Source organism: Equus asinus, chromosome 5 (genome assembly GCF_041296235.1).
Source record: "Equus asinus isolate D_3611 breed Donkey chromosome 5, EquAss-T2T_v2, whole genome shotgun sequence".
In the NCBI taxonomy this organism is placed as follows: domain Eukaryota; kingdom Metazoa; phylum Chordata; class Mammalia; order Perissodactyla; family Equidae; genus Equus; species Equus asinus.
In genome coordinates, this window is record NC_091794.1 from 93631534 (window position 1) to 93650061 (window position 18528).

The following is an 18528-nucleotide window of genomic DNA, read 5'->3' on the forward strand; positions in this document are numbered from 1 at the left end:
TTGGGTTACAAAAAAAAGTCAAAAATGAAAAAAAGGAAAGAAAAAATTGGAAACAATAAATAGGGAATTTTTCCATATTTAGGCTGGAGAGGGTGGGCACTGTCTTTAGGATACATAGTGTAGGGAATATACAAAGAAAAAAAATAACTTGCATGGACCCCCCCAACTCTACGATCCTGTGCCTCTAGGAAATGGTCCTTGCCCTTGAGGGCCACTCAGTCTAATGAAATCACAAAAAAACCTATAAATGGACAAAGCTCCAAAAGGATTCAAGGATGCAGGGAAAAATACACAAAACACAGACTAACGTGCACCAAGTACATGGCTCATGTACAGGGCTGGACTCAATCCTTCTGGATGATGACCACAGCTTACACTGCAGGCCACTTAATTTTTAAAAGATTTTTAATTAGGGGCCGGCCCGGTGGCACAGTGGTTAAGTTCGCTCGTTCCGCTTCGGTGGCCCAGGGTACACCGGTTCAGATCCCAGGTGCGGACACGGCATTGCTTGGCAAGCTATGCTGTGGCAGGCGTCCCACATATAAAGTAGAGGAAGATGGACACACATGTTAGCTCAGGGCCAGTCTTCCTCAGCAAAAAGAGGATTGGTAGCTGATGTTAGCTCAGGGTTAATCTTCCTCAAAAAAAAAAAAGATTTTTAACTAAAAATTTTTTTAGCACTTAACCTTTTCAAAGAACTTTCTTATGTTCTTTTGGATTTCATTCTCAAGATCAGTCTGCAGGCACTCAGACATTATCACTTAATGTCACAACAGAATATCACAACAGAAAACTGAGACACAGGGAGGTAAAATAAAGTTTTATATGTAGTTAATTAGGGCAATGGTGAGGTTCAGCTCCTGACCCCAGCTTGGGGTACTACAGAAGAACAACATGTCTTGGTTGAATCTCTTCCATTAAATCCCCGTCCTCCTTTACTGAGGGTTTCCCTGACAATGCCTGGGCTACCTCGCTAAATGAACTTGACTGCCCAGTCATCCATTCATCTCACAGTATTGGAGTGTCTTCTGTGTACAGACTGCAGAGGACAGGTGCAGGCTTTGGTACAGGAGACCCTCAAAGAAGAGAAGAGAAGAAAGTCTAAGCTGACCTCGGACTAAGACTCTCCCAGATTCTGTTATACATACAACTTATCTCCCAGAACAACATGAAGAAGCTATGTTTACTCCTGCTGCATCCCCTTCCACACACACGGATGTGCACACACATGCACAACACACTGATCAGCCTCCCCTCATCAGCCTCCATTAATCTCAGCAGCCCACGTACAAGCATTTGGACAGAGGAGTCTCCATGAATTCCATGTTCTCGGGTAAAAGAAGATGGGAGTCAAGAGACCTTGATTCTAGTCCTGGGTCTAATTAGCCACTCATTAGCTATGTGACTTTAAGCAAGTCACAGACTGTAAACCTCCGTTTCATCAGCTGTAAAATGAATCTGTGGAAGAAAAAGGAGCTCATGTTCTGGTTCAAAGGTTTGGGCTGCTTACCTTGATCTGCCTATGGATGAGGTCTCTAGTTATGTTGACTTTTGCCATCTTCTCTTAATGGATTCAACAGAAGGAAGCTATAGAAGGATCTTCAGGACCCTTGAGCATTCCAGCCAAGCCCAGGTCCACAAGACACACATTTAATTACCTGGGGAAAAAACATCATCAAACCTTGCAGGATGGAATAAGGTGGCTTCAGAGACCTGATTCCACCCCTCAAACTGCCCACCAGCCCACCCAGTAAACTGGCTATAGCCTATGGTTTATGACACGATAGGCCTACTCCACAGTGGTGAAGAACCTGTGGAGGGTGTAGCGGGTAGGAGGGCGGGGAGACAATGACTCACAGCCACAGGAAGTATTGGAACACACACTGAAGGAGTCATGTGTGCCTCACCAGAAAATGGGGAGTTGGATATGAGTATGAAGGAAGATGGAAGTATATCTTGAAGGTAAGAACAAGGCACACAGCACGAAAGATATCCAGTTTCACTTGCTCAGTATGCATCTGTGGCAACCAGTCTGAAACCTTTATTTATGCTTCAAATCCCTGACCCTCAGCTTAGCTTTCGCCAAAACCAAATCAGTATCACAGACAGAACACCCAACCATCTAACAGATTCACAGAATCAAAGAGCAGACAGGAAATATAATGGTGACCATGTCCAAGATACAATCCAATAGAGAAATCCCCCTTCACAATCCTGATAGGTAGGCTTTCTGTCTCATGACCTCTTGAAGCAACTCATTCCTCTATTATACAACTGACAGTGAGAAAGACCTAGTAACCTCATTTCTGATAATTTACCATAAGAAAACACAAAATATAAGAAACAGAAAAGTTGCATACCCAAGCATACCCATCACAGATTTCGTAACAGCAAAAAAATTAAAAACACCCAAGTTTCCAATGATAGAGGAACAGCCAAATAAGGTATATCCATATGATATTACACAGCATTAGAAATGCTACTTACGAAGAAAAAATGCTTACATCCCAACAAACGTTTATATAATAACATGATGCTTTTTCAATAAACAAAATTATCACAGCTATGTTTAAGAAAGGAAATATAGGGGCCGGCCCAGTGGTGTAGTGGTTAAGTTCGTGCACTCTGCTTCAGCGGCCTGGGGTTCACAGGTTCGGATCCCCAGCGTGGACCTAGCACCGCTCATCAAGCCACGCTGTGGTGGCATCCCACATAAAATAGAGGAAGGTTGGCACAGATGTTAGCTCAGTGACAATCTTCCTCAAGCAAAAAGTGGAAGACTGGCAATAGATGTTAGCTCAGGGCCAATCTTCCTCACACACACAAAAATAAAAATAAAAAAATAAAAAATAATAATAGCTGTCTTTGGATAATAGTATGACTGACATTTTTCCTTTTACTTTATGAAGTTTTCAAATTTTTTCTATAAAAGCACATTAATTTTGTAATCAGGAGGAAAAAATAAACCATCAGCTTTTAAAATAAAGTTCTGTCACCCGTTTATTTCCACCTTTTGGTCCCGGTTCCACCTCTAGAGCCACATAGAAGGTCTAGTCTTTCTTCCCCATGATGGCCCTTTGTACGGTGATGATGGCTCTCAAGGCCCACCAGGCCTCTCTGTCAACCCTCCCAAGCCAGCAAGACCTCCCGAGGCCACTGCTGGATCTCCTGCCTCTGGCTTTCCATCAGCTGGCCTCCTGCAGATGCCCAGCTTCCTGAAATCACACCTTTCTCCACCTGATCTGTGGGCAGACTCCTTCCTTTCCTTTGGCATTTAACCTACAAAAGGAAACTCTCTATATAAACACCATGTTATTGCGGATTTTTTTTCTTTAGTGCCAGGCACACAGTAGGACAATAAAGAACTTGCTGCCTGATGTTCGTATTCAGTCAAAGTTCTTTGGGGCTTATGCCTCCATGATCTGTTTTGGGATCATAGGTTCTTAAAAGGGCAAGAACCTTCCCTTAAAATGTGGAAGCTATCAGCACTGCATCTTAGTGAGCATTACCAAGGAGATATGGAAGTCACTAACACTACCTAGGATCACAAAACCTGGGAGCACCAAGAACATCAAGGGATGTCAACTGAGAACAACTACAGTTTCATGATGGCTTTTCCAAGGGCCTTTGGCCATCAAATTAAAAATGTAAATTTGAACAAACTGACATAAAGTAAACAATGGCCTACAACTGTGTTTATGGTTCTGGTTTGTGATATAACGGTCAGAGCCAAAACAACAACAGTAACTTCCCTCACAATCACCAAGAATATGGGGTAAGGCTCAGAGTGGAAAGAACACCAAAGTCAGTGAGCATATCTGGTATTAACACCAGCACGTGGCCTTGGTCAAGCCTCCATCTCTCCAAGTCAGTACTCACTCCTGTGACTCCCAGGCACAGGAGGCGCTGGAACAAGCACTGAAGGGGACACGCATGCTTCACCAGAAACAGCCTCACTCTCTACCCCAACATCCTTTTCCTTAGAAGACTTCTGGGAAAGTCAAATGAAATAATGTTAAGTAAAAAGTTTTTTGTTTAATTCTATTTTGAAAAGAATAAAAATACTTTTATCTGCTAAGAAATAGTAAGTTGCCAAATATTATGCACTTACTATGTACCAGGAATTGTGCTTAGTGCTTTATGGTCATTCATTCAACAAATGAGCACAAGAAGCTTCCACTATATGCCAGGTACTATTCCAGGCCCAGGGGATTCAGCAGTGAACAAAACAGGCAAATTCCTTACTCTCATGGTACTTACATTCTAGCATTCTAGAGGGGACAGATAATGAATGATAATACAAATGAAATAAGAATATATCCAGTAATGAGAAGTGCTACGATGAAAATAAAACAGGTTGATACAAGAGTGACTGATGGGCTACTTTTAGACTGGAGGTCAAAGAAGATGTAGTGCACATCTGTGGAGTTTTCTGGCTGCTTAGCATCTGAATCCCTTCCTGTATTTTGGGAATTTCCCATCTAATGAGTCTGGTGGGAGGCATAGCGCCTTTCCACTATGAAGTGAGAACGGTGGAGACTAAGATTCTCTTTCTGAGGCTTGCTTGCAGCTAGAGTGTGTGTATACGGCCCTGGCTATGGCAACCAGACACATCAGCCCCAGACCTTAATTGGGATCTGGTATCAAAGAATAAGAGGACCACGAGAGTCCACGATAGCAGCAAGGAGTGGCTATAGTGGCCATTAAGGTCCAGTCAGCTGGTGGTAGTGGTGTAAGCTGTATAAGTGGCAGCAATGACCTCATGGACTGGTTCTGTGAATGATTTTGGCTGTGGGTCCTGGCTGCTTCCCAGTTTCCCTTGTTCGAGCCCATTCTTCAAGCCTGGCTTTGTGGCCTTCTCTGATATTTTGTGAGTTTCCCTACTATCCTTTCAATAATCAGCTGAGGTTGGTTTCTGTTGCTCACAAGTACAAATCTTGCCTGATACAAAGGGGCTCTCTGAGAAGATGACATTCAAGGAGCAACATGAATAACAAGAAGTCGCAAAGAACCATGGGAGGACCCTTCTGAGGAAAGAGAACAACCAGTGCTAAGGCTGTAGAGGAAGACTGGTTCAAAAAGCTTGTATGGTAGATGCTGTTACTATCATCGTTTTGTAGATAAGGAAATAGAGTCGTGGACATGAAACAATTTTCACTATGTCACACAGCTAATAGACTGGAGCTGGAGCAGGCATTCAAACCCAGAGCTGTATGCACTTTTAACCATCATGGTATGTAATTCTTAGAGTAATGATCACCATGAGAATCCACCAAAAGAGCCAACTAAATTGTCACTACTCATTCATTAATTTTCTTAAAACATTCACTGAGTATTTACCAAGTACCAAGCACTGTGCTAGACATGGGGGAATACCGAGATGGAAGACATAGTATCTATACCAAGACAGCACAGAATCAAAGGCAAGGCGCTTTAGCTAAGATTGGTGTGCGGCTTGAAAATACTAAAAGGAACAAGAGGAGGATAAAGCAGAGAAACCAGACAAGCAAAAAACCAACACAATTCAGGTAAATGGCAAGAAGGAAACTGGGATTTAAAACAATATCAGACTGGTAGGCAGAGATTTAAAATACCAAAATGTCAAATTTATTAATTTTTTTAAAGATTTTACTTTTTTCCTTTTTTCTCCCCAAAGCTCCCTGGTGCATAGTTGTATATTCTTCATTGTGGGTCCTTCTAGTTGTGGCATGTGGGATGCTGCCTCAGGGTGGTTTGATGAGTAGTGCCATGTCCGCGCCCAGGATTTGAACCGACGAAACACTGGGCCACCTGCAGTGGAGCATGCGAACTTAACCATTCGGCCATGGGGCCAGCCCCCAAAATGTCAAATTTAATATAACTATTGTTCAGTTAGCATTTTGGTGAACATTTCTGTTCCCATCCTGAGAAGAAATGATGGCATCCTGGCAGACAGCTCTTTTTGGAGCACGGCTACCTTCTCCCCTCTCAAGGAAACAGGGATTCAATGCCTTTCCACAAACTTTTACAAGCAGACAAGCGTTAACTGGAAACACTTCTACGAAGAGATTATTTAAAGGGTTCATATCGGGGGGAAACACTCTCAGATCTACCAAGGAGCACAACTAGTTTCATATTTCAGTCCAAAAATCTCTCAAATATAAATAATCAGATAAATAAATGAACAGTTATTTTAATATGAGAAGGTTTAATCATGGCCAGATTTTAAAAGCATTATTTCAAGGAGGGCTCTGAAATAGTCAATTCTACAGAGTAAAGAACTCATAGACGTGGAATGATATGAATGAAAGATTTGGAACTGGCAAAGGAAGTTATATATACGATTAAACACTAGAAAAGACTCTATCAAGGGGATTTCTATCTCGGGTGCAGTATGCAAATTACATAATATTCGGTTCTGCTGAGAGGGAAAAAAACTGAAATAAGTGACTTCAAGAATCCATAAGATAAAATTTTCAATGCCTATTGTCCCAGGCACTGTGGCGGACTTCGAAAATATGGCAAAGAACAAGACAAATACAGATCCTTCTCTTCAAGAGCACACAATATAGTCGTCATTAACTGAATGCCAATGGCACCAAAGCTACTGTAATCAGAACTCCATAGAGGGACTAAAAAAGGCTAATTTAACCAAATGACCAAAATAGATAGCTAGGACAGTAAACTGAGAAAGAACAGCATGGAATAATAAATTAAATCTTGTTTATACTCATTTATTCATCCAACTTAAAACAAAGTACAAAAATGACACTGCAGAAAACAAACTAAACATGACAGTAGAATAAAAAGGACAACTTGGAAACCACTAAGGAAAATGAGAACTTTAACACACCACAAGCAACTTTTAATGTATATTCTTCATTCTAAAGATAGCACTAACTGAATAGACCCTTATTTTCACACTTAAAGATTTAACAACATTGAGGGTTAATTTGTTTTCAGAACACGAAAGCTCAATAAAAACTTTCTCTAGCTAGAGTACAGAGGTTTAAGAATGGCATGTACTGTACTTTAGAATATTGCAGGCCAGCTCCAGTTGATACTCAACGAAAAGGAGGAAGGAGGAAGCCAGTTTCTGGGTGTTGGGAATATGAAAAATATAAAAATACCTAAGGCACAGAGAAAAACATATGACATAATGTTATAAAGAAAATATGAGCTGCTATGCAGATGTTACACCTCCCAAAAGGTATTCTATGCCTGGAGTCCTAAAATGCCTAACATATCACCACTTAACCCCATCCCTTCCACAAACTTTTAACCTAGGCTACTGGGAAACTTTCTTCCATGGGCATATGTCTACTATTATAAAGGAAGCTAATAAGAAAACAAAATTCAATTAACAGCTTGATTTGGAGGAATTAATCTACTTCATAATGCAAAGGGTACCAGTAATATAATAGTCTGAGGTCAACAAGCCTTAGAACAAAGTACACCCAGTGAAGATTACGCATATGGAACCAAGGATTGAATGGTAATATCCAAACAAACATGAAAAACCACCCATTTCAGGTGTGCCACAGTCCTTTCTTGGGCTCTGGATAATGTAGCAGGAAAAGAAGCAAACTTAATATACTTAGGCACCTGGGCCTGAATTCCAGCCCCCTCACTGGGCCAATTGGCACCTCCTTAGGGAAGTTACTTAACCTTTCTGAGTTTCAGTTTCCTCATTCGTAAAACTGGGATGCTAACCTACTTCAATGGGTTGTTGTGAGGAATGAATGATGAAATATATACGAAAGTACATGATAGTACCTGGATTGTAGTACATGCTCAACAGATGTTGGCCAAATCTGAATTCTACTAAGACCTGATTAACTCCTATTATCTATGCTCAGCTGCATGGTTACAATATTTCTCCCTTACTTCCTTTCCTACCACAGAGACAATGCTGACATTGGGGATTCCACTGTAGGATGGGGGGGCATTATTACAGTAGCTAAAAGTATTATTCATAATAGCTAAAAAGTGGAAACAGCCCAAATGCCCAACAACTGATGAATGGATAAACAAAATGTGGTATATACATACAACGAAATGTTATTTGGCCATAAAAAGGAATGAAGTACTGCTACATGCTACAACACAGATGAACTTTGAAAACGCTATGCTAAGTGAAAGAAGACCACATATCATATAATTCCATCTCTAGGAAATACCCAGAATAAGCAAATCTACAGCAAAGAAAGTAGATTTGTGGTTTCTTGAGGTTGGAGGGTTTGGGGGATAGAAGGATGACAGCTAAAGGATATGTTTCCTTTTTTTAAAAAAAATGTAAGTGAAATTCAGGTAACATAAAATTAATCATTTGAAAGTGTAAAACTCAGTGGTATTTAGTACATTCACAATGTTGTGCAACTATCACCTCCAGCTAGTTCCAAAGCATTTCTATCACCCCAAAAGAAAATTCTATATCCATTAAATAGTTAGTCCTTAGTCCCTCCTCCCCTCAGCACCGGGCCATCCCCAACTTACTTTCTGTATCTATCAATTTACCCATTCAAAATATTTCATATAAATGGAACCTTTCAACACATGGTCTTTTCTGTCCGGCTTCTTTCACTTAGTATACATTTTGAGGTTCATCCATGTTGTAGTATGTATCACTATTTCATTCCTTTTTATGGCTATTATTCCACTGCACTGATATGCCACATTGTGTTTATCCATTCATTCGTTGGCTGTTGTGAACAGTGCTTCTACGAACATTTGTGTAAAAGTACCTGTTTGAGTACCTGTTTTAAATTGTTTTGGGTATATATCTAGGAGTGGAATTGCTGGGTCATATAGTATTTTTAACTTTTTAAGGAATCGTCAAACAGTTTTCCACGGCAGGTGTACCATTTTACCTTCTCACCAGCAACGAACAAGGGTTCTATATCTCTACATCCTCACCAACAAGTGCTTCCCCCCCTCCCCCCATTATAGCCATTCTAACAGGTGCAAAGTGGTATTTCATTGTGGTTCAGGATTTTTTTTGAGATGATGAATATGTTCTAAAATTGACTGGTGATTGTTACACACATCTATGAGTATACTAAAAATCACTGAATTATACACTTTAAGTGGGTGAATTGTATAGTATATGAATTATATCCCAACAAATTATTATACATACATAAAAAAACAAAGAAACTACTGATACTGGCAACAATGGATGAATCTCATAGATTCTGAGCAAGAGAAGCGAGACATAAAAACATATATACTGTATGACTACATTTATAATAAGTTCTAGAACAAACAAAATTACAGTTAAAAAAAAAATCAGAAGTGTTGCCTGGGGGCATGGAGACTGACAAGGATAGGAGATCTGAGAACTTCCTTGAGGGAGAGAAAGGTTCGATATACTGATGGAAAGATGGGTTACATGGTATTGGAAATACTGGTTACATGGGTATATCCATTTGTAAAAATTGTACAGTCAAGATTAGCGGATTTTAATGTTTGTAAATTTCAACTAAAAAATAGAATGGGAGGTGGAAAGCAGGGGAGGTATAGATGAAACAAGAATGGCAGAATGTTGACAGTTGTTGAAATAGGATGATGAGTGCATGGGGATTCAATATACTGTTCTATTTATTTTGTATATATTTGGAATTCTCTCTAATAAAGTCCAAAAATCCTTCTTTCCTATCATAGAGTCATTCAAAACATGGAAGATTGATTAATGAAATGGAAAACCATTAATCACATAGTTAGAAAACCAGGTTCAACACATAAATAGACATTCCAGCCTTGGGGGGTAAAAAGACAAACCAAAAAGTCAACATACCTATAATGCTATGACAAGAAGGATATGCACCAAAAATGCTAGCCAGTGGTTATCTCTCTGGTAAGAAAACAGGCAATATTCTTTTCTTTCTGTTCCTCTGTATTTTCCAAGTATTCTACTGCTAAAATTTATTATTTTTATAATAATGTAGAAATAGCAGTTAGGAACCAGCTTTGGACTGAAAGGAACTTGAGTTTGAATCTGGCTCTACCACATGCTATGTTGTGTGATATTGGGCAAAATTATTTACCTTCTCTAAGCTCCTGGGTTTTTTTTTCCCCCTTTGGAAGATTAGCCTTGGGTAACATCTGCTGCCAATTCTCTTTCTGCTGAGGAAGAGACTGGTCCTGAGCTAAGAGCTGTGCCCATCTTCCTCTATTTTATGTGGGATGCCTGCCACAACAAGGTTTGACAAACGGCACGTAGGTCTGCACCCGGGATCCGAACCTGAGAACCCCAGGCCGCCAAGCAGAACATGAGAACTTAACTGCTGTGCCACCAGGCCGGCCCCTCCTGGGTTTTTGGGTTTTTTTTAAGATTGGCCCTGAGCTAACATCTGTTGCCAATCTTCGTTTTTTTTTCCCTTCTCCCCAAAGCCCCCCAGTACATAGTTGTATATTCTAGTTGTAGGTCCTTCTAGTTGTGCTATGTGGGACACTGCCTCAAGATGGTTTGATGAACACTGCCAGGTCTACACCCAGGATTGGAACCACGAAACCCTGGGCCACCAAAGCAGAGCATGTGAAGTTAACCACTTGGCCATGGGGCCAGCCCCGCTCCTAGGGTTTTCTGAACCTGCAATGTAGGTATATGTAATAACAGCTATCTCACAGAGTTATTTGGAACATTAAATGAGCTAATGCACTGCATAGTACTTAGCACAATACCTGCCATGTGGTAAGAGCTCAAGAAACACTTCAATAAAAACTTTCATCTGTTACATGAGATAATAACAGTACCTACCTCATAGGCTGCTGTGATGGTTACATAGGATAACTGGCACACTGTAATACTTACTAAGTGTGAGTGACAGTATCACTTGTAATAAGAAAAAATTGTTTAAGAAAAGCTTCCCCCTAAAAAGTGAGACACAGAGCTGCCACATGACTCAGAAATTCCACTCCTAGGTACCTACCCAAGAGAAATGAAAATATATGTCCACATGAAAATTTGTATATGAATGTTCACTCATAGCAGCACTAGTTATAACAGCCCTGAAGCAGAAACAACCCAATGTCCATCAATGGATAAATAAAATGTGATATATCCATGTAATAGAATATTATTCAGCCATAAAAAGTAATAAAGTACTGAATCATGCTACAACATGGATGAAACAAAAACATTATGCTAAGTGAAAGAAGCCAGACAAAAAAGCCACACATTGTAAGAATCCATTTATCTGAAATGCCAAGAATAGGAAAAGCTATAGAAATAGAAAGTAGATTAGTGGTTGCCTAGGATTGAGGGGGAAGATGGGAGTGATTGCGGGTGGGCAGTGATAGCTGGAGGATATGAGTTTCTTTTCGAGGGTGAGGAAAATGCTCTGGAATTACATAGTGGTGATGGTTGCACAACTTGGTGAATATATTAAAAAGTGCAGAACTGTACACAACAAAAGGGTAGATTTTATGGTATGTGAACTATATTGCAATTATAAAAAAGAAAGAAAAGCCTCCAAACCCTTTCTTCTTTTCTCTACCTCAAAATCACAACTTATGCAAAGAAAATTTAGTTCTCACCCTTTCCTTCATCTGTCTCCTACCTTGAACTGTAACTATTTATGTGACTTTTCTTCCTTAAAAGACTAAAAGCATCCTAAGGGTCAGCTCTTCATCTGATTCATCTATTGGTCCTCCTAGGTCTCCAAGGAGTGATGTGGGCTAGCAGGTGCCAATAAACTCTTGCTGAAGTAACAACAGCGTGACTACCTTGCATTTAGATAGTGTTTTATAACTATCAGAGTGCTTTCATTCATGCTTTTAATTTGAACTTCACAACAATCCTGTGAGGAAGCTGGAAAGCTACTATCATCCCCATTTAACATGGGAGAACTGAAGCACGATGCTATGTGGTACTGAGGAAAAGCACTGGACTAGGATCTAGGGTCTTGTGCTCCAGACCAGGCTCTGCCTCCTACTGGCTGTATGACCCTGAGTGAGGCATTTCACTCTCTCAGCCTATTTCTCCACCTGTAAAACGAGCGGCAGACTCTGAGATGACCTACAAAACCCCTTCCAATGCCACTAGCCTATGATTCTAAGGACACACTGCTGGGTAGCAGTAGACTGGAGATGGAACCCAAGCCATCTGTATTCTCTTTCCTCTGGACATGCTGCCTCCCACTGCAGGGAGTGCCCCCAGCCCGAGTGACAACTGACCCCCTTTCAACATTCTGAATTATGCAAAAGATGTACGCAAGTTTCCTTTCACTCTATTTGTGGTGGTTTTCCTACTGGAGCAATCCTATAGAAGAGAAAAAAGTGCAGTTCCAATGCATAAAGCTCACTGGAACTAGCATAATAAAACAAAAAGAGTGGGGCCATGGAGTCCCACAGACTTAAGCTTCAAATCCCAGTTCTGCCACCTACTTTCTGTGAGACAGCACTTCTAAACACCAGTTTCCTAATCTGTAAAACAGGGATGACGCCTACCTTTGCAGAGTAATGAGGAAAGGAAGAGCCACACATGTAAAAAGCCTGACACTGAGCCTGGTAAATAATACTTACTGAATAGTCTAAGCATTTTACAAGTGTTATCTGACAGACTCCTCACAACAACTTCATGAGATAGGTACTATTATTATTCCCATTTTACAGATAAAGGATCTGAGGCACAGAGAAGTTAATTTGCCCCAAGCTACATTTATTAAATGGAGAGTCAAACTAGATAGTTTAACTCCAGGGCCCAGGCTGTTGGCCACTAAAAGATAGTTACTATTACTATCTTTAATCAGACCATGTCCATGCTGTCTCGCCTAAAAGAAACTTTGTCTCTCACCATTCCTCAGGATTAAACAAGGAATCAAAATCACTTTGACTCTGCTGGTCTCAAACAAAATTAAAGAGTGCATTTCAGGGTCATGGACTAAGTTGGCACAAGGACAGCATCTGGGAAACGTGTGGTTGATAGGACAGGCCCAACAGCAAAGTATTTTTGGAAAAGTTCTTTGTCATCTTTGGGGTTCCTGGCTCAAATGAGCCCCCATTTGGGACTTCTCTGTGTAAGTCCATCCTAGGAAATGCTTCACTTTCTAGAAGGCTCTGGATGAAAACTCACCTTGATGTCTTCTCTGCCTGAGTGGGTTCTGTATCGCCATTTGAGCTTTGTGAAAAATGTTCCTTGAAGTTTTCAGAACTTTGCTTTTCAGTGATCATAGCTAATTTATCTGCCTTCTCCTAGGGCCACAATTACCTTAAGGTAGTAGAAGGGAACAGAAAGAGAAAAGGGAGCATATTTTGATAATGCTGTCCTCTCTCACTGTATTTAAGAGCATCCAGAGTCTTGGATTCTGGCTTTAACTTGCATCCTTCCGGATCCCACCATGATTTAATTATCTCTCACAGGGAAGCCTTTGACATTTCACCCTCTAACTTTACTCCTAGCAGAAAGGTCAAGGAAAGCTAAACCAATCAATTGGAAATGCCTCCTTTCTAATTTAATTTCAGCAGTGTTATATCCAGATGTCTGACTCAGGAGGGAAGCAGGTAAGTCATCGGCATCCAAACACTCGGGCCTCAACTGATGAAGCTGCCTGACCAGAAACGCCTGATTCCCATTCCAAGAAAGTCTCCCTAAAAAGTTCGGGGATAAGCACAGTTTTATGCTTTCTGAAAGTAGAATCTGGGAGTTATGAACAAGGACAAAATTTTATCAAGGTCCTGATCCTAACACTGCCTCAGAGAGCCCCTGATAGCTACCTGGGCAAGGTCTGATTCTGGTCCATCCCCCTCCCCAAGAAAATGGGGTTAATAACCTCCCCAGATGGCTACAGGAGGGATTAAGGGTTATTATTCTTGGCATGCACGTCTGTCACAGCTCTAGCAGTTGTGACCTTGTTCATCCTAAGACATTAAATATAAAAATGCAAATAGTGATCCCTGAATCTGATGCTACAGTAGGGTGAGAATTTCCTTTCCACAAGGCCTTTGACACAGTCTCCTGTACTCCAACCTGTTGGCTAAATCCGCCTCTTATTCAGGTCTCAAGTTTTTAAGGTATTAGTCACTAACACCACAAAGCCCTTCAAGCAGTAGGCAGCTATTATTAACAGCACAAAGAACAAGCCCCAGAACTCTCACAGTTTCAGTGAGGCCCGAATTCACCTTAAAAGTGCCAAAGTGGAACCTCCTTACCCCCAAACACAGGCTCTTGAGGGCAATCAGTGAGGTCTAGTGAAAAGCATACATTACATCATTTAGTCCTCAAAAACTCATTGTAAGTTAGGTGCTGTCATAAGTCTTATTTCACAGATGAGGAAACTGTAGCTCCAAGAGGACACGTGATTTACCCCACGTGACACAGCTAAGAAGGTGCAGACACAGGTTCAAATGTTAGCTATGTAACCTCCAGCATATATATATTTTTTTACTTTCCGGAGCCTCAGTTTCCTCATTTGTAAAGTGGGGATAATGACAATACCTACCTCATAGGGAATTTCTGAGGATTAAATGAGATATTGTAGGAAATCTGTCTAGCAAGTGCCTCGCACAAAGTAAGTATTTAATACATGTTAGTTTTTTACAGATCAAAATGACAGAAGTTTGATATCATTTCCACATAATAAAAGAATTTAAAATACTAAAAGACCACTTAGTCCAATTACCTGCAGAAGGATGAACTCCTCTACCATATTCTTGATAAGAAGTGGCATTGGCAAAGCCTCTTCTTGAATACCTCCAATGACAGGTAACTCACTCCCTCACAAGGCAGCCCATTTTGTTTTTAGAAAGCCAAATTCTCTGCTATCAAGCCAATGTCTACCTCTCAGAATTTCTGTCCTTTGATCCTAGTACTCCTTCCAAAATGACACAGAGAAAGTCCAGTTCTCTTTCCACATGACAGTTCTTCAAGTATTTGAAGGCAGGTATGGTGTTCTCCTAGGCTTTTAGCTTTGGTCCTTTCAGCTCATCCTCATGTATCACAGTCCCAGAGGAGTCAGACCTGGGTTTGAATTCTGATCCTCTCCCTTACTAGCTGTGAGACCTTAAGCAAGTTATTTAACCTCTCTGAACCTGTATCTTCATCTGTATAATAGGGAAAATGATTTTCACCTCACAGGGCAGTCATGAGGGTTAAATTAGATAAAGTAAAAACACTATCCAGCAAAGAGCCCAACATATACCAGGCCTTCAATAAATGCCAGTCACTTTTTAGGATGTATTCCAATTAGTAAATATCTCTCAAAGTAAATTAGTCAGAATTAAGTGTAATACCAAGGGATTGGTTTCAGATGGCAACTTCCAGGGCTTGGGTTTTTGAAGAGCTTTCTTCTTAGATAGCTAAAAAGAAAGCACAGCCTAGGAGTTATGTGGGTCCATCTGCAATGGCAGCCCAAAGATGCAGTGGAGAATCTGGAAAGGTGAGGATCAAAGAAGAAAGGAAATAGGATGGATCACTAAACCAGTGACCCAAAAGAAAAGGTGAGTATTACCATATTACAAGTTGTCTATGACTCCCTCTCTGAGACCCAGGACTGCACATGCAGGCCACATTCCCTAATTCAAAAAGGAGAGGAGAAAAAGAAAAAGAATTAAGGAATAATTAAAATCACAGTTCCGGGTCTTCCTAACAGTTGGACCATCAGGATCCACAGATGTTTAGCAGAGGGCTTCAAGGTCTTCAGTTGTATCCTTCCAGATCCTCAAGTTCAGGTATGTGGAAATATTCTACAAATGATGTCTCATGAGTCAATACTGAGTTCCCTTCCAGGTAGAAAAGTTGTCAGCTCTGTGACAACTCTCAAACTCAAAACTGGCAAATCATCAATGTTAACACCATCGCCATAATCATTACACATATTCTCTTTCCTTCAGTGACCTCAAGGGAAGGACTCCCAGGTAGAAACACGGATTGTTGTTCAGTTATTCTGCAGAGTTGACCCAAAGAACTGCTGCTACAAATTGAGATGTGACTTGAACATAAGTATCTCCAAAGAGGTCTAAAGAGGGAAGGATAGCAGGACCCCAGAATTAAAGCAGTATGATCACAAACTATGGCAGAAAAGTTTGTTTCCCACCTGTCAATGAAATACAACAACCTGCACTGAAGAAATCCATTGTTAGTCTCAGACGCAGCCCAAAGGAGCCTACTAGTTACTCCTTGGTTTGTGAAAGAGGATCTGGTTATTATACTCAACAGCCAAGATTCAATTCAATTAAAAATATAAACATTATAAGGAAGAATAAGCCAGAACTCAAACCAGAAATAGCCTTAAATAGTTCCTTCACCTCAGTTAACAGACTGGCCACCCAAGGACCGTAAGGTACAGAAAAGCTTAGTGCAGGCCACTGGGCATACTTGTGCCCTAGGAGGGGATTTCATAACGTCTGAGTCAGGAGGTGCCCTCAGAATAGTTTTCCTCTCAAAACTGTTTCAGTTTTTGTTAAAAGGTAACACTTCACCCTGATCATCTACCCCATCCTTCGGAAGAATGAGGAAGCTACAGCCACCCTACCAGGCTTCTAAACTCATAACTTGAGAGGAAAACTTTAAAGTTGCTCTACCACTACTCCAGGAAGTTAAAGAAAGTCATAGAAGAAAAGGACTTCGGGGACAATAGTCAAATTAGGCTGTTAGATATTAGTCATAAGTCCCGGTACCTCCTTCCTAGAGACCCTAGTAGTACACCTGCAGAGGAGAGCCAGAGGGCACTAAGCAAATTCAACCTGGCTGGCAAGAAGGCGTCCCACTGCAGCTTTCAGAAACGAGAATTGGATCCTGCTGGTTCGCAGTCTCTCTTCTACTCTACACTTCCTATTTACCCTTTGAAATGGGCACTGAAAAGCCCGTTCCCAAGTAAAGGCCCTTTGTACAGCGCCACAGTCGCCTGGTGGAAACACCTTGGCAGAGTTCAGTTTAGTGCCAGGATGGGCCACTGAAGGCATCTGCAGCTGCCAGAAGCCTGGACACGGACGGACCGACGGACGGACAGACACACACACACAGAGGAAACCAAGTGAGCAGGTCAGGTCTACGTTGCCCTCCCGGCACTTCCACCTGCCCCCTTCTTCCTGAGACAGATCAGATGTCAAACAAAAACTCCGCAAAAAAGTCCCGTGATGGGACGACTTCCACCTCTCCGTTGGCAGAGCCTCCCCCGACGTCCCGGCTAGCCCTCCGTCCCTATCCCGACCCCAGCGCGCTCTGCCCTCCGCCCCGGCAAGGCCTGCCCCCTCTCGGGACATCCCGGAGTCCCGAAGCGGGCAGGTTCAGACCCCCGGGCCGGCAGGACTAGGGCCGGCCCAGCGCTGGCGGCCCGTGTGTCGGGGCTGCGGGAGCGGGTCCTCGCCTCGGCGGCCGCGGAGGGCAGGGGGCGGCGGCTACCCGTACCTGTCAGGCCTCTTCCCAGGACCAGCGGCGGCGCAACTTCAGGAGCCCATGTCCGTCCGGGGGGCCCGGCCCCTCTCCCGGGAGCGGGGGCGCGGATCCCGGGGAGGGGGCTGGGGGGCCTGGGCAGCTCTAGCCCCTTCCCATGCTCCCCGCCTGGCGCCTGGCCGAGGCCGGACAGCGCCTCCGCCCGCCCCTGCGCACAGCCTCACACCCGCGCGCACACACACTCACACTCCCTCGCGCGCTCTCACACACGCACTCCCCTCCCTCCTCCTCCTCTGTTTATCTCCTCCAGCTGTCTGGGGACCCAGGAGAAGCCCAGCACCGCGCCTGCGCCACGCAGTCTCCGCCCCCGGCCCGCGCTTCCCAGCCGGCGGCTACGCTACGGAGTCGGCGCCAGGCCGTTTCCAGAATGGCGAGCCGGGTCCCCCCACGCCCCGCGCCCGGTCAACGTCTGCTGCCGGTGGCGCCCACTAACCTGCTAGTGGGGGAGACCCGCACCGGCGCGACCAATCCGCCTTGCCGCTCGCCCGACCGGCAGCCAGTGGGCAGGCGGGAAAGTCGGGCTGAGCCCTGGGGCATTCTGGGAGTCGTAGTTTTTCTTCATCGGAGAGCTCCTGCAGAGCGGGCTCAGCCCGTCCAGTTGCCATTAGTTACCCAGACGCACCGCCCACCCCACATCCACATAAAATGCTCCCTCACGTCGCTTCTGGAACATCCCTCCACGCTCACCCATTGGCCCCTAGAGCTCGAAACAGGCTCCTAAGAGCCTCCTCGACACTTCCTCAGAGCCCCTGAATTGCGGGACCCTTCAGGCTGGGATCCCAGGCCCCCTAGGACCAAGCTTCGGCTTACTCCTTCCTTCTGCGGGGGGGGGGGGGGGGGGGGGGGGGGGTGCGGGGGGGGGGGAGGCAGGGAGCGCACTGAAGTGGCACATTCCTCTCTCTTGTCTCCTGGGCCTGAAGGAAGAGGAGAAAAAGGAATCAGTCCTACATCAAGCGGCCTGGAGGGGAGCAAGCCACACACACCTCTGGGAACCCTCAGGCTGATGGAAGAGACAGGGTCCATCTGAGACTGATGCCGAGGTCCTGCTGTTCCCACCTCTGAGGAAGAGAGGTAGTTCCAGCCTTGTGGAGTCCCAAGTCTGATGGAGGAGATACCTCCCTTCTAAAGAATTTCCCGAGGTGACAAGGGAGCATAAT

At 43.2% G+C, this 18528-nt stretch overlaps 1 protein-coding gene across 3 annotated transcripts in view; it reads right to left on the reverse strand.

Annotated features, from left to right (window-relative positions):
- The window catches only part of WDTC1 (WD and tetratricopeptide repeats 1), a 62404-nt gene extending 44777 nt beyond the window's left edge, over positions 1-17627 (reverse strand). For 2 of the 3 annotated variants that reach the window (XM_014853583.3, XM_014853581.3), the window contains exons 1-2: positions 17327-17627; positions 1511-1658 (exon numbers count right to left, since the gene is read on the reverse strand). In XM_014853583.3, coding sequence (XP_014709069.1) covers positions 1511-1558 — 48 coding nt within the window. In that variant the 5' untranslated portion in view covers positions 1559-1658; positions 17327-17627. Of the gene's footprint in view, positions 1-1510; positions 1659-13054; positions 13192-17326 lie in introns of those variants that run through there. The other variant, XM_070510626.1, reaches the window with a different exon arrangement.
- Positions 17628-18528: the final 901 nt, after the last annotated feature.